Source organism: Galleria mellonella, unplaced genomic scaffold, assembly GCF_026898425.1.
Source record: "Galleria mellonella isolate WM207_F2 unplaced genomic scaffold, CSIRO_AGI_GalMel_v1 utg40, whole genome shotgun sequence".
Taxonomy (NCBI): domain Eukaryota; kingdom Metazoa; phylum Arthropoda; class Insecta; order Lepidoptera; family Pyralidae; genus Galleria; species Galleria mellonella.
In genome coordinates, this window is record NW_026442094.1 from 1,896,214 (window position 1) to 1,920,928 (window position 24,715).

Here is a 24,715-nt window from a genome sequence, read left to right on the forward strand (position 1 = left end):
ATGTCTGTAGCGCTGACTGATTGTAACCAATGTAAATAGTAACCAATATTTAGAATAAGTATGTAATTAAATAATCATTTTATTATATAATAATTAATATAATAATTAAACCTTAATTATTCTAAGTAATTTTTATGAATTATAATTTGTTTCAAATTTTAAATTATTAATTACTAAAAAATCTAACGAAAAAGTTAATTCCATTTGAAAAAAACAAAAAAAAAGCATTACATATATTTTAGATACACAAATAAGTCACAATATTAATAGCAATCAGCATTGTCGAAAGCAAACTTATAAATGGGGACACCTCGAGTTCCGGTCTGATGCAAAATAAATATGGCACCCGAGAGTGGTTCACGGCTCAGTTCGTCTGGGGATATGTTGCGTCTGGAGGTAGTGACGATCAGGTGGTTAAGTTGCGGCCCCGCCCATGTCACGGACGTCGTCCGAGATACCGGCAGTTTGTACTTTTCTATTATAGTCCTCGATTCTGGATCGATGCGGATTACCTGATAAATTTTATGTGATATAAGTATAGGTATTCTTATATATCTTCGTATCTATCTATATATTATTACATTTACATATATAATTAGATTTGTCTGTTAGATTTGTTTTCATAAGTTTATTCCAAAACATGAAATTCTGATTATACATAAATACACATAAATGAATTCATTTATGTGTATTTATACCACTTTCCATCAGGTGGGCTGTCAGTTGCATATAAAAAAAATTAATTATTTGCCTGATTTCTAAATTGAACTATATGAATAACACTTATGTTTAATTTAAAAAAAAAATACAAAAAGTGTAAAAAAATACATAAATTCAATTACCGTATGGAAAATACAAACTAAAAGTAAGACAGGACAGGTGTCCTGTCTTCTTACAAAACATATCCAGACTCGTCATAGGCGTGGTTGTAATTGATGTGATTATTGTTTTAATATTTTATAATTTCATTAATTATTGTACAAGGATTTGCATTATATGAAGACATGTGCAAACCACTGTTAATTGATATTTGAGTAATTTTATTATTGGCATGCTATTCTTCCGTGCTTTACAGTTTTGATGTATTTATCTTAATACTTACTGATCCCTCGAACATAAGAGCGACCCACAGTAGGCCGTCCTTATCAATCGTCATACCGTCAGGGATGGCTTTGTTATAACCATATTCCTTTATGTTTAAAATTGTGCGTCGATTGCCTGTTAGTATAAAGACAATTAATTGTCATAAAGTACTCGTAACATAGTAATTTTAAATATTATATTAAAAATTTTATTTTATATTTTTCTATGTTTAAAATAATAAAAATATCCCAACGTTATTATCCCGACGTTAGTCTTAGCAAGAATACCTGTTTATTATCAGGAAATCTTCAGTGAGATATACATATATTTTATATATAATATTTATGCCTTTATCGACTTACTTATATGACCAGTTTTAACTTCAAAATCAAACGCTTCAATTTTCCTAGTTTCGGAATCGATATAGTACATAACGGAGTCGTTAAGGGCCCAGACTAGTCCGTTAGAAATGGTGACAGGCTTTAGTTTTACTCTGGCGGTGTACCACGGCTGTTCTAAACTGTATAGAGCAGCTTCGTCTTGAGCCACTTTGTCCCCACGCTGAGGGCCCTTTGTCCCTGTAAAAAAAACAAACACACAATGGGATCGAGTCTTTTCTTTCTTAATCTTTAAAATTAAAATTTCTGGTTGATACTACAACGAAATGTAAATATAGTTTATGATTTCGCGAATCTATTAAATTAAAATATAAAGTTAAGAGATAGGTTTGTAGAAATATCGTCTCAGGATTCACTTTAAGAGACAAGTTTAAATCGAAATCGTTGTTATTCTTTTAAAGGAGTCTTCTATAAATGAAACTGATTGTTTTTCCTAAAGAAACACGGGTCGAAAAATCACAGAATGCTAATGATTTTGATACTAATAATGACTATTCAAATAGAAATTTGATTTGGATGATTGAGGCATAACTCGTATGTATTAAATGTATTCATGTAAGGATATGATATAATCTCATCACAGAATAATCTATGATATTTAGGATGTTGTTTATGTCCATAGGCGGCAGTAAGCGTCTTTTATCAGGTTGGGCATTATTTTGTTTGCTATACTAAGTTGTTTTAAAATGCGATAAGTCCATGACACAGGTTCATATTTAAAGACTATGGTTACCATTTTCATTAAAGTGGACAGCTTGCTCGCTTTAGTAATTATATATATTATGCTCTAAAGAAATTGTTTGGCAAATACAAAAGGTCAGACCGGCCCAAAATCTTCCCATTGCATCTGCTTTGCCTTCATTGATAACATTGTCCGGTTTGCCCTGGTCGATGGCGGCGACTAATCTAAGCGCAGCGTCGCCGTGTTTCTGCCAATCTAGCAGGTACACCTCTGCCCTGACGCCGACCAGCAGCCGACTGCTATTCATTACTGGCACTACCACGTTCACTTCACCATAACCTATGTAAATAATCAGAATTATCATATAGAGAATGCTTATACTCTTTTTATTATGTTGGTACTAAATGATTATCTAATTACAGTGTTTTTTTCTTTATTAGATTTACAGCTATTATATCTAGATTCATTTCATAATGTACTTCAATATAAGAGCAGGGGGTAAGGGTTTATTAGTAATGCGGACTATTGCTAGCAATATACTAGAAACCATCGTGTTGAATTTTAGGTGTACTCATCACGATAGGTTACCTGACCTAGTAAGTAGTAGAAATAATAAACAATAATATGTTACAATGCGACATACACGACCACCCACTCGAACGTCACTCAGAGAAGTGGCCTGTAACGGGGGGCTTGCGGTCTATGCTATAATGAGTACATCACATCTTCATTCTGACCTATCTTCTCTCACTGGTGCCCCGTCAGCATATACCGTTAGCGCAGGCGGGGTAACCGCTCTATTGTCATCCATTAAAAAAAAATATACATAAAAGCACATAATAGGCATTATTTCGTCCTACTATCTTAAAAATATACAATGATTTTTTTTTATTTATTATTTGTAGTCCCTAATTTCTTAATTTCTCAAGTGTAAGAAAATCCAAATGGGTATAAGACTTGATAAAAAATTACGTATACGTACTATAATCTGAGCCTCGAACTTATAAGCAGTAGTGAGGTAAACTGAACACCAGACCAGAGGGAGACTGAACAAAAGTCGTTTGCTTGGGCACCTCTGTCTCATTCGTGTTTCAACTGTGAAGCAGTTGTGTTTGCATGGCTGTGTTTCGGTTTGAAGGATATGGCAGTGCATTTACAGGGTACATAGGACCTGAGTCCTAAGGAATGGCAACGCATGGGGGTATCATGGGTGAAACAGTATACTCTGTTATGCTCATGTCTATAGGCGACGGTTAACACTTTCCATCAGGTAGGCCATTAGCTTGTTTGCCATTCTAAGTTACATAAAAAAACTGAGCACTTATTATTTACAAGGTGAAACAGAACTATAACGGGCCAAAATCAAGCAATAGCGTGATATCCAAAAACTTACACCTTAATCTTATAAATATAACTTCTTATATCCTTACTAATATGTTTGGTGGTGTGACGCCAAGTGAAATAATCCAACACGTGCACATCTTGATTGAGAACGTCCACCCAATACAGTTTATTGGTCTCAGAGTCCCATACGGGACTCTCGGCATGTGTAAACGTCAAGTTTGTATACGCAAATACATTGTAACTGATATCCCTCAGATACTTCTCTTCAGGGTATAGTGTGCTAAACTAGAATTAAGTTTAATATAAATTTAAGTTCTCATACAGAAATTTATATATATCTACATCAATTAGGTTTCAGGAGTAGGAATCTACTTTCAGGAAAAAACAATAAGTAATTGGGTATATGATACATTCATCATCATATCAGCCTTTAACTGTTCACTGCTTAACATAAGCCTCCCCCTTAGGGGGTTTTTCCAGTAGTTGCTACGCTTGGCAGACGGGTTGGCAACCGCTGTTAGGCTTTAGAGATGTTTTAAGAGGTATGCTGCTGCCTATCCTTCGCCCTCCCTTAGTCGATTCTTATGACATCCACGGGAAAGGAAGGGGTAGCCTATTCTATCCCGGGACCACACAGCAATAATGATACATTACGATTGATACCTAGGCATGGTATTAACTGCGTAAAGTCGTATTGCTTTTCCTGGTTCTCGTTGATAGAACGATTTGTCTAGGGGCCCTGGCCAGTTTATGTTTTCAATAACTCTGATGACAATAGAAATTGACCTTTCTAACATCAGCTTTGGACTGTCATTGACAAACGACTACTGATAAAAATCCCGAAATATGCCTAAGGATCGAAAGAAACGTTGAAGAACTATAATGATCACCTAACATAATTTACTTCTTTAATTTACTTCAATTTACTTACTTATCTAAGGCTAAACTTAGCCTATCTGGAGCCAAGTTTATGATGGTGCTCCTCCCCATGACGATAAAAAAGATACTTTTCTTACACTTCGGCACCCCTTTTAAACCACGGTGCCCTTCTTGAACCAGGCGCCCTCGAACGCCGCTCGACCAAGACTCCTCTTAAGACCGTCACTGGCGTATAACAAATTAAATCCGTCTATATACTTAATATATTACTAATTGAATACTTACTTTACATGAAACAAATTTGATATAAAATGTTGATAAAAATAATACTGTGATTGCTCGATACAACATTATTTTTGCTTAAAAATGTTGTAACATCAAAACCTTTCCATGAAGACCAGGGTTCTTTTATTTGCTGGAGCCTGTAAGTTTATGTTGTTTATAATGCGGCATGCAGGTGTAATTAGACTTAATTAGTACCGTGGAGGTGTGAGACTAATCGTGAAATAGTACAATAGCACGATGACGTTATTTTTCAATTGTTATGTTGTTAGGTACATAGGTAGTACCTATTTCATTTATTAGTTAATAATGAAAAGTATTTAATTTATAAATGAAATACTTATAAACAAATATTCTCAAAACTGGAATTCCAAATACAGCTGTCAGAGTCAGTTTCTAACTAGTCCATGTTTTGCAGTAAATATCAGGTTTATAAACTCACGGAGGCGTGAGATAGTGGAGGGTAACCTACCCACCACGGGGGAAAAAGGATTGTTAGCAGTGGAGTTTGACAGCCCCATTGTTAGCAATATATCTTATTAGGTCGACCTCCACGTGATTCCCCCTGGAAACCATCGTGGACAATTCTTGTTGAATTCGTCACGATGGGCTAACTGACCTACTTCATCCTCACCTATCACTTCACTGATGCCCCGCCGGTGTATACCGATAGCGCGGGTGGGGTTACTATTCCATTATCATCCATTAAAAAAAGAACCTACCCACCACTCTCTTTGCGTAAATTAGGTCCGGGTTTAATTTCTGCAGGCATCAAATTATTAAATATTTGTTATTAAATCACACCTAAACGAATCTGAATGTAATAATACGGGTAAATTATATTATAACTTAAAACATATAATGATTCAAACGGGTAAAGTTGTAGGAAACAACTAGTGAATAATAATTTTAAAGTAATCAAGATTAAAAGAAATTTTAATTAACTTATTAACTGTAGTCGTAATAGTGTTGATAATGATTAAGAATTCATAAAATAAATATACCTTTTTTTTAGAAAAACTTAGTGTTTGAAACGCTAAGTGAGGCTAGACTACTAGTGTAAACAATATATAGATGCGGTTTTTAACTTATTTATTTGTGAACGTACTTGATGGTTCTATGCTTATTAGCCAATTACATGACATTTATATTACTCAGTAGTCAGTACGTGATGATAACACGCTGTGTGTTCCATCATGTTTTCATGAAAACATGCAATAGCAGTTAGGTAAATTAAAACTTCGAAAATATTTTGATAAATAATGTGAATCTTTATATGTATTGATTTAGATACAAATATTAGAATTGTATAAAAATAATTTAGGATTATAAAATAAATCACTACCTAATAGGTTTTTACAAATAATTACAAAATCCCTTAGGTATTTGACAGTACGTGAAGCAACAAAAACTATACAGAATAAGTAAAAACCAACGAGCTAGACTTTTATTTCATTTTTTATAAAAAATAAAAACTAAAAATTAAGTTTACTTTTAAAACAATAATTGGGGACAACGTTTATAACATTAAACAACAATACCTATTTAATTTAATTAAGTTTAAAACAAAACATTTAATATGTGTTAGCTTTATCAAATTGGAAGTAGTTAGGTGACACACCGCGTCTGCCTGTGTCTCTAATTGTGAAAATGGCGCCTTCTAATGGTTCCGCATTTATTTTTACCTTGTCTTGAGCGGTTGTAATGAAGAGCTCGTCTAAATTGGGCCCTCCCCATGCGACGGAGGTCACTCGGGAAGTCGGTAACTTGTAGCTGTGGATTATTAGCTTGGCATCTGGGTCGATGTGTAACACCTAAGGCAACGTCTTTCCATTACTTATTTCTTATAGAATAAATAAAAAAATATATACTTTCACAATTTTCCTGTGTTTGTATCTAGTCATTTGGGTATTCACTTTCTTTCTATGCATATTATCTTTCATATTATTCCTTTTTTAACCAACTTCAAAAACGAGAAGGTTATACCTTCACGGCGAATCTTTTGTTTTTATACACCAATTTCGACGTTTCCGAGTCGATTTTTTTTATGAAACTTAGAATGGCAAACAAGCTGACGGTCCACCTGGTGGAAGGATTCCTTCCTTAAAACATTAATTTCATTCTTACACATGGGAATGTAATTGTCATACCAAGATAACGAGGCAGACTTTTTAAACAAAATGAGTTTGACACTAATAAGTTTGAATTAAAAGGAAATTTTACTTACAGTGCCACCAAACATAATCGCCACCCATAAGTGTCCCCCATCATCAATGGTCATTCCATCCGGTATAGCATCTTCATATCCGTAGTTCGATATGTCTATAATAGTCCGCCGACCGCCTATAGAAATAAATAAAATAATAGAATAAAGGACTCTTATTTTTTATACCACTGAGGTGGCAAACAAGCATAAGGCCCACCTGATGATGATGGTAAGCGGTTACCGTAGCCTATGAACACCTGCAATACCAGGGGTAATACGCGCGCGTTCCCAGCCCTGAAGAAATCTCTTTAACACTTTTCTGAAGAATCCCATGCTTAGTCTCTTTTTTAGGATCTCTACTTCTTTCCAATCAGAGAATAATTATTGCTATTTTGACTAACTTTTTGCCTTGTAAATATTTCCAACATTCCTATAGATCTTTTTAAAATTGCATATTACCTTTGGCATATTTTGAATGTTAAAATATTTTTTTAGAGACAATACTTTTACTGTACATTGATAGATTAGTAACACATCTATCGAAAATGAAACAATAAATGATACCTTTGGGAATTAAGGTTTCAGATTCGATTTTTGTGCGCAGAATGTATTATAATAATTGTTTATTAATAAAATATAGGTACCCACTTATTTCTCCTTTCTGAATGTCAAAATCAAATGCTTCGATTTTCATGGTGGGGGAATCTATATAGTACATTACTGAGTTATTGAGTGCCCAAACTAATCCGTTGGAGATTGAAATCGGCCGAAGGTGGATTACTGGATTTCTAAAATTGTTCTGATCGATACTGTACAAAGTTGCTTTATCATTAAGTACGTCTTCAAATATTTGATAGCCTTTTGTACCTGTAAAATAATTGAATTGATTACTATTAAAAATATATTTCATCAATGTTTCAAAAAGAAATTAAAGTAAAAGGTACCACTCAGTTATAGAAGCAATATTTATTTTGGAACTAGACAGCTCTCTTTCTCCTGTTTCCCTTACTCTCTATCTCTGTCTATATATATAGATATCTGTGCCCTTTTCTTTCTCCCTCTCCTTCTTTTCTTTCTCAATGAGTTCTCTTCCTGTTTAAGTGTGTTCTGAGTTATTTATTTATATAGTAAGTAACAATCGCTACCTATGATCGCTTGCAACATCTGAGGTGTTACTCGAATGTTATCGACTTTATGATACGAAGACTGAGTCATGTAACATACCGACCCAAAACCTTCCTTCAGCGTCTGGTTTGCCTTCATTGATGACATTGTCTGGTAGTCCCTCATCCAGGGTCGTGATGAGCCGGAGCGCGTTGTCGCCTTCCACATCCCAATCGAGAAGATACAACGCAGACCTCACCGCCACTAGTAGACGCCGGGATCCCGACACTAGAGACACTACATTCACTTGACCATATCCTGAGGGGGGAGGAGGGATTGTTAATAATGGAGACTAAGAGTAATGGGATCCTTAGTCTCCTAGCTATATATCCGCTAGCAATATATCCAACCAGATCGACCTCCACGTGGTCCCTCTGGAAACCATCGTGTTGAATTCCAAGTGTATTCATCACGATGGGCTAACTGACCTTAACTGTCTTTTCATGTTCACCTATCATCCCTCAATGGTGCCCCGCCAGTGTAGTGTGTATACCGTTAGTGCAGGCGGGGTTACCATTCCATCATCATCTATTAAAGAAAGACCATATCCTGAAAAAAAATTTATGAAACTGGAATTATCTACTTTGAAATTTATATATATGTATATCATTGTGAATAATATGACTACTCTGCTACGAATAAATACATGCTCAGTGTGGTGGACAGAAATTCTCAATGTAGTGACACAATTTGTGTGATGTGGGACAGTGTGGTTAGAAAAAAAAAATTTTGTCTCGAAAGCAAATATGACAACACTGCAGCAGTCTACTCGTGACCATGGCTGGTGTAACCTGATAGAAATCCTGATCGCGTTAATTTCCGATTCTTGAAACCATAAAACATACAACGCGAACTTTTGATTAGCTAAATTATTCATTCGAGTTTATATAATGCTGCTGTAATGAAAAATATAGCAGTCCCCAGTTTAACTGTTGAATGGATTCAAATAAAATTTGATACCAGACCGTATTCAAGATAAAATATATTTAAAAAAAAAATACCTTCACGCACTCGGAAGAGCTGCGAGATACAGTCTAAAAATATATAATAATAATAATAATCGTTTATTGAGTTTATAAATTACAAATTATACTAGTTATAAAGATTAACAATATGTGCACAAACAAAAAGAATAATATTAACGAAACTTAATTATACAAATGTAAGATAAATATGAAACGGTAGGCGGTCTTATCGCTAAACAGCAATTGCTTTAAGGCGCCTTGTAAAGTGAGGACCCTGTATGCTCAAACTAGGTTTTACACATGTGATATAGGCATCAGTGCTCTCTTATTTTGTGAAACCAAGTCATCAATCAATCATCACTAGCATATACTTAATTAAATTATGCACACACTTATTATTTTATTTAAAACTAATAATTTTTTTATGTAGTAGTGTGCTACATGTAGAATATAAACCTAACCGATGTGTTTAGTGTATATCTTGCCCGAAGTGTAGTCAAGTCGATGCACATTCTGAAGGTGTACGTCCACGAAGTAGAGGCTCTGCGAACGCGGGTCCCATACCGGGCTTTCGGCATGATTAAATATAGCCGGCTTGTCAGGATTGTCGTTTGAAGATACCTTTATAATAACACAAAAATATATAATTTTTTTTTATTATGTAGAGGTTGAAACCTAAACCATCCTACAAGTAGTGATATTGAGGGGAAGGGATTGTTAATAATGCAAATTACCAGTCCCATTGCTAGCAATATACCCTGACAGGTCGACTTCCCCCTAAAAACCATTGTGTTGAATTTCAGGTGTATTCATCACGATGGGGTAACTCACATGTCATCTCTCACTGGTGCCCCGCCAGCGTATATCGTCAGCGCAGACGGGGTTACTATTTCATTATCGTCAATTAAAAAGAAATAGTCATATTGAATTTTTCCCCCAAGCACACAGTCCAAACCGCCTAAAAGTTATGAACATTTGGTACTAAAAGCTATACGCATCCTTCTATGTGAACTTTAATATTTCTCATCGTACATTGACTCATGTTCTTCAGGGGAAAATATTCACTATCATTGGTAAGGCAATCCCTTTTAGGTTTTCTAATAATTTTGAATTCACCTGTATACATAAATATATAAGAAAAAACAAACCGGTTAACATTTGACTGCTGAGTATAGGACCCAGGAGTAGGACGTTAACCAGTTTGTTAAGCATTAATGTTCTATCAATAGTAAGTCTTCAAAATTGAAACATATTTTTCTTATATGTCTGATTCAAGGATTATTGTTATCAGACTTTAAAAAAAGGAGGGCCCCAATTCATTTGTAGGTATTTTTTTATGTTGGTTGCCTCAGAATTCAGTCATTTATAATCAGAACATTACTTTTTTTTATCTAAATGGATATTTTCTTACTTTTAAGTAGGATCTGTAGACATCCTAATAAAATGGGCCCAGTAATGTTTTAAACAAAAATAACTGGTTTTGCCGATTGAAGTTAGTATCTTTTTTTTGTGCAAATAAATCTACTTATCGAGTCTAAATTACATAAATGAGGACTTACCATTGAAATTTTGTAATGTTTTGAATCCTCAGCTATTGCAACACTGATTTTACTCACGGTAAATAATAAAAACAAAAAATTTAACATTATGTTGATTTTGTTATATGCCTAATGTATCCAAGATATACCTATTTTGATCACACAAACATAGTTTGCGACAGTGACAATGAACAACTAAAATCGATTCCAGCTTTTCTAACAATAGAAGTTTGTAAAAAAAAGACATTTTAGCGTCGCTAGAAACTTGATATCATTTATAAAAGGAAAAAGAATGATAACGCCTGAATAGTAATTATCAAACAAGTAATAGAAATACTTTATAATGGAAATGTTTTTTAATTAATCTTTATTTTATACTGAAACATTCAATACAAAAGCAGAATAAAAAAATAAATTTCATTTCTATAAATAATTTTATATGCAAATAAAAAACAGGTTGGATTTTATATGATTTATTTCATAACTAGTTGTTATGGGTACTTATTAGCTTCTAGCTCCTATAAATATAATCTTATAATACTTACTAAATAATTAAAACTAATTACATGTTGTTACATCATCCATTCCACATATTACATACAACGATCAGACAGATCAATTTAAATTACAGAGAATTATATGAATATTCACTCTAATACATTTAATCAAACACAAATATTCTTACTCACGCATCTTTTGATATCCAATGTCTAATTTAATTACAGTGAGTGTATAAAAAATATCTTGAGTCATATCTAGAGTTGAAATCGCACTTCATTTCAAATACAATGGTATTGGTATAAAAACAACGTGATTCTAAAGCCTCTTAAGGCTTCTGTATGGCATGTTATATTTGTATGAGGATAAATTCTTTTCTGCGGAGTTAATTAATAAATTCTGTTCTTTTTTCTTCACAGTATAGCTTATATTTTACTTAGAATAAATAGCTACTGATTTTTATAAAATACAATTTTTTTTATGACTGTGTGTTCTATTACGACAGTCAATGAAATACAGACACGTATAAAGATAAAGTATACAGAGAATTGTCCTTCAACACTTATTAGCAATTTAAAAGTTTTTTATTACAATTTTTTTACTGTTTAAATTTGCCAACTACTTTTTAACCATATTTTGGCGTCTAGCTATGCTAAAATGTTGCATACTTACGTAAGTTCGGAGACAGAACAATATCATCGTACAATAAAGCTAGTCAGATGAATAAGACGGAAGGTGGCTATAGGAACTCATGAACTATGCATGATAAAAATGTTCGTTCCATGAGTGGCCAGAGTATGAGGATGTAACTAAAAGGCTATAAAAGTTTATTTTTAAATAGATTTTAAGGATGTTCAGCCATACCATAATATTTGAAATAGAGTTTGGATGAAAATCAAATGAATATCATTCTTCCCTGTGGTAAATAAGTTCCCCAAATGGACACAATATACAGTGTGCCTGGTGCATGATTGTCATGAAGTTTACGCGTGCTGTGGCTGCGGCGGCGCGACGTCGGGCGGCGCCTGCTCGACGGCGCTGGGCCCGGGCGCCGGCGCCGCCGCCGCGCCCGCGCCCGCTGTCGGCGCCGCGCCGCTTTCCGCTTGCAGCCTGACACAGGTACCACAATTAATAACAGCATTAGCTATTGGTATAAGTCGATAACTATATAAGTATAGGGAGCATCCTTCTAGGAGTTCATTTTCGATATTGTTACTTGCATAACTATTACTCAAATCTCAATTGAGTGACGATGGAATTGAATTAAAATTTATTACCTGCCATGAATATTTAATTAATATTACTTTGATTAATTAAAGGCAAATTATTAGATCGCAGCTCGGAGCCTAGTGTTAATAGTGTCGGCACCTAAACTGCGAATTCGCAGTTTGGATACCGAATTTGCCTGAAGACACCTCATTTAGAGATGAAGCACGCGTAGTAAAACGTAAGCAAACAAAATTATAGTTGGAGATTGATGGTTATTATGGAAGATTGTGAAATATCTGGTAATAGTGGTGGTCAATCTTTGAGTGTTGGCAGTCTACATATACTATTACTAATTTAGCAGAATTAAACAAAATATTTCTAATCAAATAACCCGTGATATGGACTTCTGCAAGATAACACCCAGCTCAGTAAAATATTTACCTCTGGTGGGCCTGATGCCTTGCCCTGAATTCTGCTGCCTTCAACTGTTCAAGATGGAACTGTTGCCTTTCCTGAATCAGCTGTTGACGTTGGTATTCCAAACCTGGGAAACAAGTAATTCATTTTTATACTAACTACTATACAGTTTATATTAAGCCTTCTCTTATTATGAGGTGAACTGATTTGATGAGAGCACATTTTTTTCTCTAATTTATAACTATAGGAAAGTTTTCTTATAGCTATAGTTAAGTTACCTGTCAACGCTGTATAATTACAATAAAATGTTAAAATATGAAAATTCTGTGGCAGGGCTTTCATTCACGATGATCTTTAAAACTGTTTAATTGATTTTATTGTAATTGTGCACTCCAATTTGATGATTTATTTTTTAGACTTAAGTCTGATTAAGTAACAAGTTGTTAAATATATGAAAATCACGTGTCACTATACACCGATGCGAAATCGGGTCAGATCACCAATATATGTATAAATACCTTCTCTCTCCCGCTCCATAGTGGCCTCGAGTTCGTCGAAGTGTCGGAGCTTGATCTCCAATTTTTTCATTTGCGTCTCAACTAGTAATGCAACCAATGACTTGATCTTCCTCTCCTCAACACCGGCTAAGTGTTTAGCCTTGACCGCAGCCGCTGCGAGCGCCGCCGCAGCCGCTGATTGCAATTTAGCGTCCACTGTTGCCGGGCCCTCTGTTAAGAAATAAACAAGGGTATATTAAATTCACAAAGAGCATTAAATATTAATTAAAACATAATCCGCCAATAGCGCGCATACTTCTGTAAACCATGTCATCTCATGCATTAGTTTTATGGCTTGTGTCAACAGCAAGGAACATCATCTCAGACCTGCCTAGTATCCAGGTAAGACCGACGAAAGACGACTTGAGAGGGTTATGAATGAAATTGAGCAAGAAAGCTATCAGAATATTTTTTTATACAACTTAGAATGGCAAACAAGCTGATGGTCCACCTGGGGGAAAGTTATCACCATCGCCTATAGACATGTAGTAACAGTACTATGGACATAACAGAGTATACTGTTTCACCCATGATACCCCCCATGTGTTGCTATTCCTGAGGACTAAGATGTTATACCTCTGTACCCTGTAAATTCACTGCTATAGTTAATAGCACATATTCATAGAATTTTCTTCATATATTAGTACTAAATTAGAACTGAAACCGTGTCAGAGAAAAACAATCTTTCATTGAACTAACTATACTCTCTTTACATTTTATTCAAATCATTGTAATATAATAAGAATTACAATATTTGATAGAAATCAAAGTGTATATATACAAATGTACTTGAAATAGGAATATTCTCCTTAATTAAGCCAATTGAAAGAAACTTATATTTTATAATAGAGAAAAGAAACAGTCTACCTGGTTGCGGTGAGGGTGCATCTTTGCTAGTGCTGTCTTTGCTATCTTCGGCGGCGGCAGCTTCACTCGGTTCGTCTTTGATCTTTTGTTCGCCTCCTTCTTCTACTTCCATAGGTTCAGCCTTTACATCTGATGAACTTTCCTTTTTCTCAGCTGTTGGTAATGAATGCATAATAAATATATTATATGTATTGCTTATAAAGTAGTACATAGAGCTCTTTCTTTATTGTCCTAGTGACCAAAATTTTTTTTCATTTCAAGGAAGGAGTCTGAGCTGAACAAAATACCTTCAACGTCACTTCATAAAAGTAGTTTATGATACTGCTGATTTGGAATAGGGGTCAATTCTCATTTCTTTTTAATCTTGAAGTATTCAAATAACTTTTTAGATCAATATTGACCATAATTCAAATTATTTCTTGATTAATGATAAACATTTGGTACATATGTAGGTACTAATACATTTATTATTATTATTTCAGCAGTTAACTGTCCACTGCTGAACATAAGCCTTTCCCATAAGGGGAGTTTTGCCAATAGTTGCCACGCTTGGCCGGCGGGGTGGCAACCGCAGTTAGGCTTTTAGAGATGTTTTAAGAGGGATGTTAATGCGGCCATCCCTCGCTAACACATACTTAATAGGGGGAAAGGGATTGTTAGTGGAGACTGAGAATCCCCTCAATTACGACACCTACGGGGAAACTATCATTATTAAAGATGAATTCATCATGATGGGCTAACTGGCCTGTTTTCATTCTCATCTATCACCCTTCACTGGTTCTCCGCCAGCGTATCCCGTTAGCGCAGGCGGGGTTACCATACCATTTTCACTCATCAAAAAAAAAAAAAAAAAAACACATACTTAATATAGCAGACAAAATCGCGGGAAACAATTAATATAAACACAATCTCTAAACTCGATGTCACTTTGTAAAATCATGTATTGTTAGAATTAGGGGTTCCCACATAAAAATAAGGGGTTAGGTTACCGCTAGGGTCTGGGTCGGGCGCGGTGCCTGCGATGCCGGTAGCTGCGAGCGCGGCGGCAGGTCCGTGAGCTCCGGCAGCTTTTACGTGCACCTCCATCATCGCCGCCGGCACCTCGTCCTGTGTACCATAAAATCCCATGTTACATCTCAAATAAATATGCTACGAGTACAAGCATAGCGCGTCAACTTTTTAACACAAACATGATGGTAGATCAAGCAAACAAGAAGGAAGACATTCGTCAGTCAACGCCTGTATATTTGTCGCCGAGATATGAAATATTCCATTAAATTAAAGTTTCTTAAACACATAGGAGTTAGATTTTTTGCATAATAAGTATAAGACTATTTGTTGTATATTAGAAGATAAATCGGCCATTAATAGATTTTTGTGTATTTTATACTTCAAAGAACTACATAACGTGTAATTACCTTAATAGCAGCAAATTCATCCATGGCAGCCTTAGTAGCTTTAGAAGCAATACGTGGATCGACCACTGATGCGAGGAATGCCACTGTACTCATTACAGGATTGCCTGTTTTGCTAAATGGTATAGGCTGGTAGGCCAATGGACCCAAAACTCCTCCTACAATAAAAAAAATATAAAAAAATTAAAGGACCTTCTATTTATTATTTAGTACATAATGTATATAACATATACTAGCCAGACTTAATAATAAAACTTTATCTCCCAGTCTACCGTAAGAAAGCTTATTCCAAAAGCATAGCTACATAGCAATTTTACATGAGATAATATAATGTCTTAGGTTATATAGATAGAGCCACGAGTCTCAAAAACGGGCCAACTTTTTGTCAGCTAATTGTCAAATTAGCCAACTCATTTTTTTATCGGTATTTTATATCGTTACGCATACAATGTATCTTGAAGTATTATTTAATAAATAAATGAGAGACTTATTAAAAAGACGTAAAAATTATAAGACAAAATAAATATAGAAGATATAAAGAAATCAGTTGTCACTATTTATAATGCAAATTTGTATGAAAATCTTGATTCGCTTTTCTCGAAGCATTTGTATAGAGACACTCTATTTATCTAAGTGTAATGTATAAGAAATAATTAGGTTACTATATAACAGAGACTGTAAATGAAGGAGATAGGTAGTATGACTCTTAGAAAGGCAGGAGTAGAAAATGCTAGACCTGCGGCGGAGTCGTGCAGGTAGGGCTCCTCGATGGGCAGCCGCAGGAAGTGCAGGATGCACTCGTCGTGTGTGCGCGTGCCCACGTGCGCGGCCACGCGGTTCCAGTCGTCGCGGTGCAGCTCCAGCGCCTCCAGCAGCAGCAGCGTCTCCTGCTCCGTCCACTCGCGGCCGCGAGCGCCGCCGCGATACTGTGTGCACATGTTACTTGTGTAGCAGTTGAAACATGACATACGAATAGACTACTGCTACTACACGAAAGGGCGCTGCCTCTCATGTATTAGTGACCCGGACGGAGTAGAATCTATGGGATAAGTCGCCCGCCCACACATCATCCGGCGGGCAAGAGAAGTTGTTGTTGTTGTTGTTGCATTAAAAATAGTTGAATTGTATACTTGAACGAATAACTCCAACATTGCCATATTTTAGTGAACGCTTTTGGGCTAGCACTATAGAGATACATTCTTGGACCACTGATTTTCGGATGCTTAAATATTAGTCAACGCGAAACATAACAACACATAATAATACGTGAAATGCGACGTTGTCTATCTTTCGTCTATAGAAAATCTGCACGATGATTATCAAACTATGGATGGAAATGAAGGTTTCACTGCGGTACGTCAACATAATAACCAATCTTCCATACAATCTTACATATTAACTAATTGTACCTCAAGTATATACTCAAGTAAGAATGGTAAGATCTAATCTACCAGTGTATTGTATTAAAATGTTTAGCTGTATCTTATGTTGGTAATCCTATAAATAAATAAATAAATAAGTTATCACTTTACTACCTTTTGTGAAGAGAAAATAAACTATTTATTCATTTATTCCATATAGTGTAAAAGAGCAAAAAAACTGTATGCAATTTGATATATTGGCATTTTTACATGGATGATCAGCGACCGATGATCGTCTTAATGTTTGCTAGCAAGTAAAGTGCATTCCTTACCTGGTCAAGCTTGAGACCGGGTAAAGTGCCCAGGTCGAGGGCGGGCTCGGGCTTGACGGCGGGCGGCGTGGGCGCGGCAGGCGGCGCTGCACCCGGCCCCGCAGGGCCCGCTGCTGCCCCCGCAACGCCTGCTTCCGTCCCGTTTGGTAGACCTGCCTCCACCTTTGGTACAGCCGCGTTCTCTGCTAAATTAAAAAATTTAAACATGTATTATCAAACATTTTATACTTTGTATTTTGCACAATGCAACAATTGGGGATCTTGACATTTGGATCTTATAAGATTTAAATTTAAATAAACATGAAGTGTATTTTATACCTCATGTTTAGTTTTAAACTTATACTGGCTTGAATATTCTCAATTACCTGGACGACGTGCGACTAGCGGTTGTAGGCCGGACGGCGTGTCGGACAACACGTGGAAGTGCGACGTGGGAGGCGGACCCATCGCAGTCGGACGTGATTCTGCCTCCAACTGTTGGAACATTCAGTTTGAAAAGTCAAAAACAAATACAGATTGTATGAATTTGAGTAGCATTTCAAATCAATTTGTTGAATTGTCTGCCGTTCATGGTTCAGGTTATTTAAATCAGATGAATAAAATCATGGTTGTGATTTGAACCCAGGTTGTTTTCCACCATAGTCAGGTTTACGGTGAAAGGATATATTTCTCACTACTGGTGCATGTAAGTGGATAAATTAAAGAGTAAGTAAATGAGCGACTAAGTGATAAGACCTGATAGTTGACGAGTCCCCATTGCTCGAGGAAAGCGTGAACGCGCATGATGGCGCAAACGTCGCCGGCCAAGTTACGCCGGCAAGCCGTGCTCGTCAAGTACTCGGTGGGATTCAAGCGGTAGGTGTCGATCATGAAATTCCTGAACATTTACAAATGGGTGTTAATTCCAATATTAGTGCAAATTACTGTAATATTTTATTTTGAATTTAAATTCTATATATAAAATATTATAGAATGGTATATGGGCATTGTGTATATGATACCTGTAAGCCAGATATATTTCGGGTGTCTTAGATTTGTTTTTCCCATTGAAGAACTCTGGCAAAGCGCGTTTCTCTATGGTGTGTATGGAGTTGTAGTCGAACCACGCTGAATATGACGGCACGACGATGTGATGCGTCTGGTCTGTCACATTGTCCTCTAATTCCTCTTTTATCAGCATTTCCTATATATATGAACAAATATCAGATTAATAAACTGAAATCAATTCTACCATTTTAATAATTATTTCTTTGTATTTATTATTAGAAGATTGTATTGTAAACACAAATGGAAAAAAAAATTGGAAATTGAAGTAAATTTAGAACTAATATGACCTTTCGCGCTGTCTTCCGTCTTGCTCAAACATCAATAAGAATAAGGTTCAGCGGTTTTAGAGATTGTGAACGAACATTTTGATATGGAATTTATATACTCATGTATTAAGAAGATAAAAAGATAATGTAACTCACTCTCCTAATAAGAAGCCTAACTAGTTATATAGTATGTCAGACCTGTGTGTTAGAGTCGGAGTGTTTGCCCTGCGAGTCATCGTGCGTGTCGTGCGCGTCGGGCGGCGGCGCGGGTGTGGCGGGGGCTTCGCTGGCGGCTGGCGCCGGCGTCGTCGCCGTCTCCGGCGCTGGAGTCGCCGCTGCAGCTGTGCACACACGATTTATATGATTTCCACTCGAGCAAGGCATATTTAGTTTGCGCTAAAGAGGCTTATGGAATTTTAAAATTTTATGCCTTCTCTATATTAATTGATATAAGCATAAAGCAAATTACATCAACGTATCAAATTTACGAATCATTTTTATGAGAAATGGGATTTCATCATTTCTTTAAGAGCAGATGAAAGTCCAAATAAAAAAAAAAAAGAAAAATGCTAAAAAAATCTTGTGAATACAGAATTAATTGAAAATATACATACATACACACATTGTATATATTCAATATACATGCCATGAAGTACACAAAATAATATTATTTATCGCCTGATTGTGTTAAAATCTTACATTCAGTTGCCCTTTCGCTATCCGGCGTGGGCGCGGTGTCCGTGTTGTCCCTGGACGCGTTGTCCTCCTCGTCGTCGGCGTCATTGTCGCGACGCTTTGTTGTGCGACTGACAAGAATAAGACTACTTATTAACTTCCGTCACCAGGGGGAAAAGGGATTGTTAGTAATGGAGACTGAGAATCCCATTGCTAGCAATATACCCAACCCGGTCGACCTCCTCGCGGTTCTCCCTGGAAACTATCATGGTTAATTCCTGATGAATAATCATCATGATGGGCTAACTGACCTGTTTTCATTCTCATCTATCACCCGTCACTGGTGCTCCGCCAACGTATCCCGTTAGCGCAGGCGGGGTTACCATACCATTTTCACCCATAAAAAAAAAACCTTTCGTCTCCATAACAACACAATATTACATAGATAAATAGTCTACTATTGCAAAACATTAAATATAATGTTGTTATTAGTTAAAATAAGTAGGTAATTTTTTAAAAATTTTAACAATTTTCTCGAAAAAAGAATATATTAATATTTTGACAAAGTAATATAATATATTAATTACTAATTTACTAGAACTGAACTACAAGTAAATAATTATTTAAAGTTTTTTTTTTAATTTTACTATTTTAATTAACAACAGTAAATTTTAATATGATTGTATCCCTGAATTACTTTTTTATAAGTAATGTAAGAACGGCAGATATGATGATGATGATGATGATGATAAACAATACCTCTTTCTCTTGCCGTGTTTCTGCGGCGGCGGCGACGGGGACCGCTTCCTCTTGCTGCCTTTCTTGCCCTTGCTAGACGGCTCCGCGCCCGGTAGTAGGTCATCAACCGACAAACGCAGTTTGTGGACCTTGTAGAAAAAACTTATAATTGTATTTAGGACATAACAGTTTAAAAAATTTACTAAAAAAAAATACTTCTATAACACATTGATAAAAATAATAGGGGACCAACACAAGTAAATCCAATTGATTGCAATAATAATTATAAAAAACTGTTTAGAATTGGTGTAATAGTTGTTTGTATATATCCCAAAAATTACAGTACCTCTTTTTTAACTTAGCCTAAAAAAGTTTTGACTATATTTTTATAGAAAATTGATATGATTTTATATGCCCCCATGGCTCTACCTTTTTCTTGCCGTTAACATCAACTTCATAGTCTTCCTCATTCATCCACTCGTTGTATTGCGGAAGGTCAAGAATCCAAGATGCAGACACGCGCCATGGCTCAGAGCGGTTGCACTCCCAATTAGCGGTTTCTGGTACATCCACCTAGATTTTTCAAATTTCATTAAAGGCACATTCGCGCAATAGGGTAGGTTTCAATTGTAACTAAGTATATAAAAATGACACAGTAGTAAAACCTCCAATTTTTTATGTTAATTAAAGCGATGTAGCTCATGCGCTCAGCTTATTTTTTCACGTAAAAGATAACTACACCAATGAGAAGTCACTCTATTTTGTCCCTTTTGGGGTAAACAAGAGAAATTAATCAATAATAATATAATATCTATCTAATATTTCTATCTTATTATAAATTGTTTTTAACCCTTAAAAGCCTGATTTTTAAATCAAATAAAAAATATATATAAGTGTACCCTTTACTGTGTTTACTAATGGACAAAAATAGTAAATAAATCAAAACGATATTTTTTAAATATTTATTTAAAAAAAAAAATTGGTATTATTTTTGATACTTTAGGCATTACGGTAATCAAAACATAGAAATTTATTTAACAATTTCATTGTTAAATAAATTTAAATATGCAATGCAAACCCCGGTATCAAATTTGAAACTTCAGGTATTTAAGGGTTAACTATATATCAGAATCCTTGCTTGCCTTATAACTTGTTAGTGTTATTTAAACTGCGTTCTTTAATTATATACATTACCGGCAAATCGGCCGGCGCCCACGTGTCGTGACTGTCAGGTAGGTAGTACCAATGCACGAGCACGTTGTTGCCGCGACGGATCACTGGTCGCGCGTACTCCTCTTCAAGAGGATCCACCGTTGGATATATTATGTGCGTAGCTTCCTCCTCGTCCTCTGAACCCACACATAACACATGAAGATCAATTATTATTATTTAACTCTTTGTTGCACTAATCTATATGTATCAATCTATTTCATTGTAATTACACGAACTTGGTGGTGCAGCAATTTGAACCGTCTTACCTTTCGATAGTCGTAGGTTTGATCCCCGCACAATAAATTCATTTGTATTTATTAATATTAACAATTGTAATATGAATTTGCATATTTCAATAACAATTGGCAATTAGTATATTGCCAAGTGTCTAATCATAATTAAATGTATCAGGCTCTCAATTCTATACCTACCGCAAATATCTCCATGATGTCCGATAATCTCTTTAATCTTATTCACAGTGGCCTTGTCCACGTCTGGTCGTATGTAGACACACGGCGTGCGTACTATCTCAGCGGTGCTCAGAGAGGATTCAATCTCCATCATCATTTGTACATTCAGGTCTTTGCGCGATGGATTCTGAAAATGAGGAAGGGGGGACGGGACGAGAGGATTGACGTCCAATCAGTATCAGATATTTAATACTTTTAAGTAAAACTAATTAAATGTATGCTATTAGCAAGGATTATACATTTAACATCTCAGATATTAGGTTTTATGAACCTCGACCATTTCAGCAACACTCATCTTGTAATTAATAAAAAACTTTTTAAAAGAAAATGATGTACCTTGTATCTGTCAAGTTCCGAGGCGTTAAATGGATAATGACAAAACCCCTAAGAGGTAACCCTTAAGTAGTGACACTACATAATCTGTTGTGAAAAGTAAACCAACACTTCTACAAATGATATACGTTACATTATTATAACACTGTTATCGTCAGCTGTACGCGTTGTTTTAGGAATTTATAGCAAGCCAACATTCATTCCATCCCTACTTTCATTTAATGTAAATATGTTAAGAGCTCATTTTGTATGTTGTCTCTTTGATTTGTGCGTTTGGTTCTTTTACGTAACATCCATCTTTTAAACGCGTAGTGACGACAATAGGAATACAAACGGAGAGCGTTCGTAGACCCCCATTTTATTGTAGAACAATAATTAGTTAAAAAAGGCTAGGGAATCTAGGAATGCTTTTGATAATATTTTTTGTTAGAGGTCTCGTATATATCGTATCTGGAATGCACGCCTATTACTAAGACCCATATTCTATATACGATCTTATTGTAATTCCGAGATAAAAAAATATATAATAATCGTTTTATATGAACTTAGAATTTATACATAAATATACCTCAAATATCTATAAAATCCTGACAACCGTTTTTGTAATGTGCTTACACATAAACACAAATTCATAGCATTAATCTAAAAATCTACTTATTGAAAAGTATAAAATTCGCAGATATAAATTTGTAAATTAAATTGTAATAATTTCAATAGGTACATACAAATTGGTACAAAAGGGCATTAAATATTTGTCTTAACAATAAAAAATAAAGCATGCAAACCAAAATGAGGAAAGGAATTTATATTAGTCACAAAAATTCACTGGTTATCAAAAACACAAAATGCAAGACTTGAAGGGCCCCAGGTAGAAATTATTTACAAATAATAAAACCATTTCAATTCCCAAAACAAACACATTGAAATAAATGGATTGCATGAAATGAAAAATAATAATGAGGGGAGAATTTGGAATACTTTTAAGCATACAAGTCCATGATAAACACCATGACAAGGAAATAATTGTGTAGTAATAAAAATCTTGTGATAAGTAATGGTTTAACTACTACAAAATGCATAAAAATAGGAAATTCTGAATGTGAGAATAATTGTGTTTAATAAAAAATGTGCTTACACACGAAATTGTAATATTTACATAAATTTGTGAATTCATATATTTTTAAAAATGTGTGGGTATATAATTAACATCTCATTAAAAATTCTAGGTTCATGTACTGTTGTGTAGTGTGCAATGTTAATTATGTATATCATACCCTTAAAACATTCGTGCCATTGAAAAACATGAGTGTAACATTTACTACGTAATAGTAGAAACAATAAGTTAAAAGTAAATATTTGTGAAGATTAAGGCTATTATTTTTTATATAAATTTCATACATTTTTTTAAATAAAAGAGTAGTAATAGTTAGAGTAAAATGTAAAGTGGACTCTTTTTCACACTAAGCCTCTCATATGGGCCATTGTGTGTAAGATTTTAGAGTAAAATAGAAAATGTTACAAGCATGTCAAATGATGCATTGTTAGAGCCGCACAGTGCGGGGTCTGGCAGGATCTGGCGAGATCTGGCAGGGTCGGGCGTGAGCGTAGCGGGGTGCGGGGCAGTGCATACCTTACCGACCTGGAAGTCGAACTTGCGCCACCGTTGCTCCGACTTAAAGCGGAACATGGTGGCAAGCACCGTACACAGGGAACCGCCTGGCTTCATGTCCATAAACACTTTCATCTAAAGATTATTAAAATTTGTGTTGATTAAATTTTATTTTTTTATATACATATTTACTTCAATTAATTTTGTGATAAAAAGTTCAGATCAATGACATTCTAACATAAGAACCATAAGTCCTGTAAATATTGTAATAAAGAAATTAAATGTGAAAGCACTTTCCACCTGGTCTAGTTGCTTTATAGACTTTAGAGTACCAAGTTTCTACTTAAAATTTATATTAAGCTTTTAGGATAGACAAAAAAGTACTAGAAGTTATATTTTATTTATTTTAATCTAATTTTGATAACTGTAATTGCTAAAAATTTATTGTTTTAAAATTGATACAATTATATAAATGAATTTAATGTACATTTTAAATTTAGTTCTGGTTATATTTGTAGTACTCATTGTTTGTCTTTGTCCATGTTCTGCAGTTTATAAATGTAGTTATAACTTACTGGAAGCCGAATAAATGGTGGGTCTGATGCATTTTTTCCCAGTTTATTCTCTTGATATTGTATAAGTTGAATGACAAGTTGAGCCAAGCCCTCTTTAGTCGGTGGGTCGGTTTGTACATGCTACAAGAGTATAAAGTATATTAAATATAAGGCCATCCTTTGACTAAATTAAACAATAAGCCCTTCAATTAAGAAGTAAATCGTCCAAATTAGGTTAGAGATTATATGCTTTAAGAAAGCGATGATTTTTAATGTAAGCTTAGTTTTATTGTTACTTCTATAAAATACGTTTAGTATATATAAATATAATAATGATATGTTTTGTTTAAACTGACCTTTTTGCAATTTTTTTGAAGCCAAACACGAATTTGATCAAACTGAGCAAGTGACTCCGGTGCCTGAAAATAATCCACATTGGGCCCTCCATCCTTCTTAGGGCATATAGTAGTCATGTTTAATAATCACTTTTGTATTAAAGATATGTAATTTATGCGAAAATTTAAAGACAAAAGTTAATCATTAAAACTGTAAAAACAAGCCAAAGCGGCGTCGTCGTCTATTTTTTGACATTCATAAACGTCAGTCGCAGTCAG

At 35.0% G+C, this 24,715-nt stretch overlaps 3 protein-coding genes across 5 annotated transcripts; all 3 read right to left on the reverse strand.

The window, feature by feature from the left end:
• Positions 1–218: 218 nt before the first annotated feature.
• On the reverse strand, positions 219–4,819 carry LOC128201350 (regucalcin-like). 2 transcript variants are annotated; one of them, XM_052898062.1, is made up of 6 exons: positions 4,672–4,817; positions 3,594–3,792; positions 2,305–2,502; positions 1,446–1,661; positions 1,103–1,218; positions 219–512 (listed from the first exon to the last, which is right to left on the reverse strand). In XM_052898062.1, exons 1-6 carry the CDS (start codon positions 4,735–4,737, stop codon positions 264–266), a joined length of 1,044 nt encoding a protein of 347 aa, XP_052754022.1. In that variant the 5' UTR covers positions 4,738–4,817; the 3' UTR covers positions 219–263. The 2 variants fall into 2 exon arrangements, with proteins under 2 accessions (XP_052754022.1, XP_052754023.1); XM_052898063.1 differs by lacking the exon at positions 2,305–2,502 and having other exon boundaries at positions 4,672–4,819.
• A 1,232-nt stretch (positions 4,820–6,051) lies between these two features.
• Positions 6,052–10,811, reverse strand: LOC113522162 (regucalcin-like). Of its 2 annotated transcripts, none has more exons than XM_052898061.1 (6): positions 10,563–10,811; positions 9,465–9,624; positions 8,099–8,266; positions 7,523–7,741; positions 6,896–7,011; positions 6,052–6,482 (listed from the first exon to the last, which is right to left on the reverse strand). In XM_052898061.1, exons 1-6 carry the CDS (start codon positions 10,647–10,649, stop codon positions 6,243–6,245), a joined length of 990 nt encoding a protein of 329 aa, XP_052754021.1. In that variant the 5' UTR covers positions 10,650–10,811; the 3' UTR covers positions 6,052–6,242. The 2 variants fall into 2 exon arrangements, with proteins under 2 accessions (XP_052754021.1, XP_031770672.2); XM_031914812.2 differs by having other exon boundaries at positions 8,099–8,296.
• Positions 10,812–10,998: 187 nt separating this feature from the next.
• LOC113514024 (SWI/SNF complex subunit SMARCC2) lies at positions 10,999–24,704 on the reverse strand. The gene is made up of 20 exons (XM_052898069.1): positions 24,458–24,704; positions 24,123–24,242; positions 23,569–23,682; positions 21,567–21,732; positions 21,118–21,272; positions 20,353–20,496; positions 19,945–20,072; positions 19,210–19,316; positions 18,709–18,851; positions 18,199–18,380; positions 17,933–18,074; positions 17,563–17,671; positions 17,198–17,382; positions 16,241–16,430; positions 15,508–15,662; positions 15,079–15,196; positions 14,090–14,242; positions 13,184–13,393; positions 12,690–12,792; positions 10,999–12,149 (listed from the first exon to the last, which is right to left on the reverse strand). The coding sequence occupies exons 1-20, from the start codon at positions 24,572–24,574 to the stop codon at positions 12,023–12,025; spliced, it is 2,868 nt and encodes a 955-aa protein (XP_052754029.1). The 5' UTR covers positions 24,575–24,704; the 3' UTR covers positions 10,999–12,022.
• Between the last annotated feature and the right edge of the window lie 11 nt (positions 24,705–24,715).

Coding starts and splice junctions, on each gene's coding strand:
- LOC128201350 (XM_052898062.1), bottom strand. CDS start 4,737: ATGTTGTATCGAGCAATCACAGTATTATTTTTATCAACATTTTATATC. Junction 3,793..4,671: donor TCAAATTTGTTTCATGTAAA/GTAAGTATTCAA, acceptor ACTTAATTCTAG/TTTAGCACACTATACCCTGA. Junction 1,219..1,445: donor AGTTAAAACTGGTCATATAA/GTAAGTCGATAA, acceptor TTATACTAACAG/GCAATCGACGCACAATTTTA.
- LOC113514024 (XM_052898069.1), bottom strand. CDS start 24,574: ATGACTACTATATGCCCTAAGAAGGATGGAGGGCCCAATGTGGATTAT. Junction 19,317..19,944: donor AAACACGGCAAGAGAAAGAG/GTATTGTTTATC, acceptor TATTCTTGTCAG/TCGCACAACAAAGCGTCGCG. Junction 13,394..14,089: donor TGCACCCTCACCGCAACCAG/GTAGACTGTTTC, acceptor ATTTCTTAACAG/AGGGCCCGGCAACAGTGGAC.
- LOC113522162 (XM_031914812.2), bottom strand. CDS start 10,649: ATGTTAAATTTTTTGTTTTTATTATTTACCGTGAGTAAAATCAGTGTT. Junction 7,012..7,522: donor CATTCAGAAAGGAGAAATAA/GTGGGTACCTAT, acceptor TTATTTCTATAG/GCGGTCGGCGGACTATTATA. Junction 6,483..6,895: donor CGATTATGTTTGGTGGCACT/GTAAGTAAAATT, acceptor ACGTTGCCTTAG/GTGTTACACATCGACCCAGA.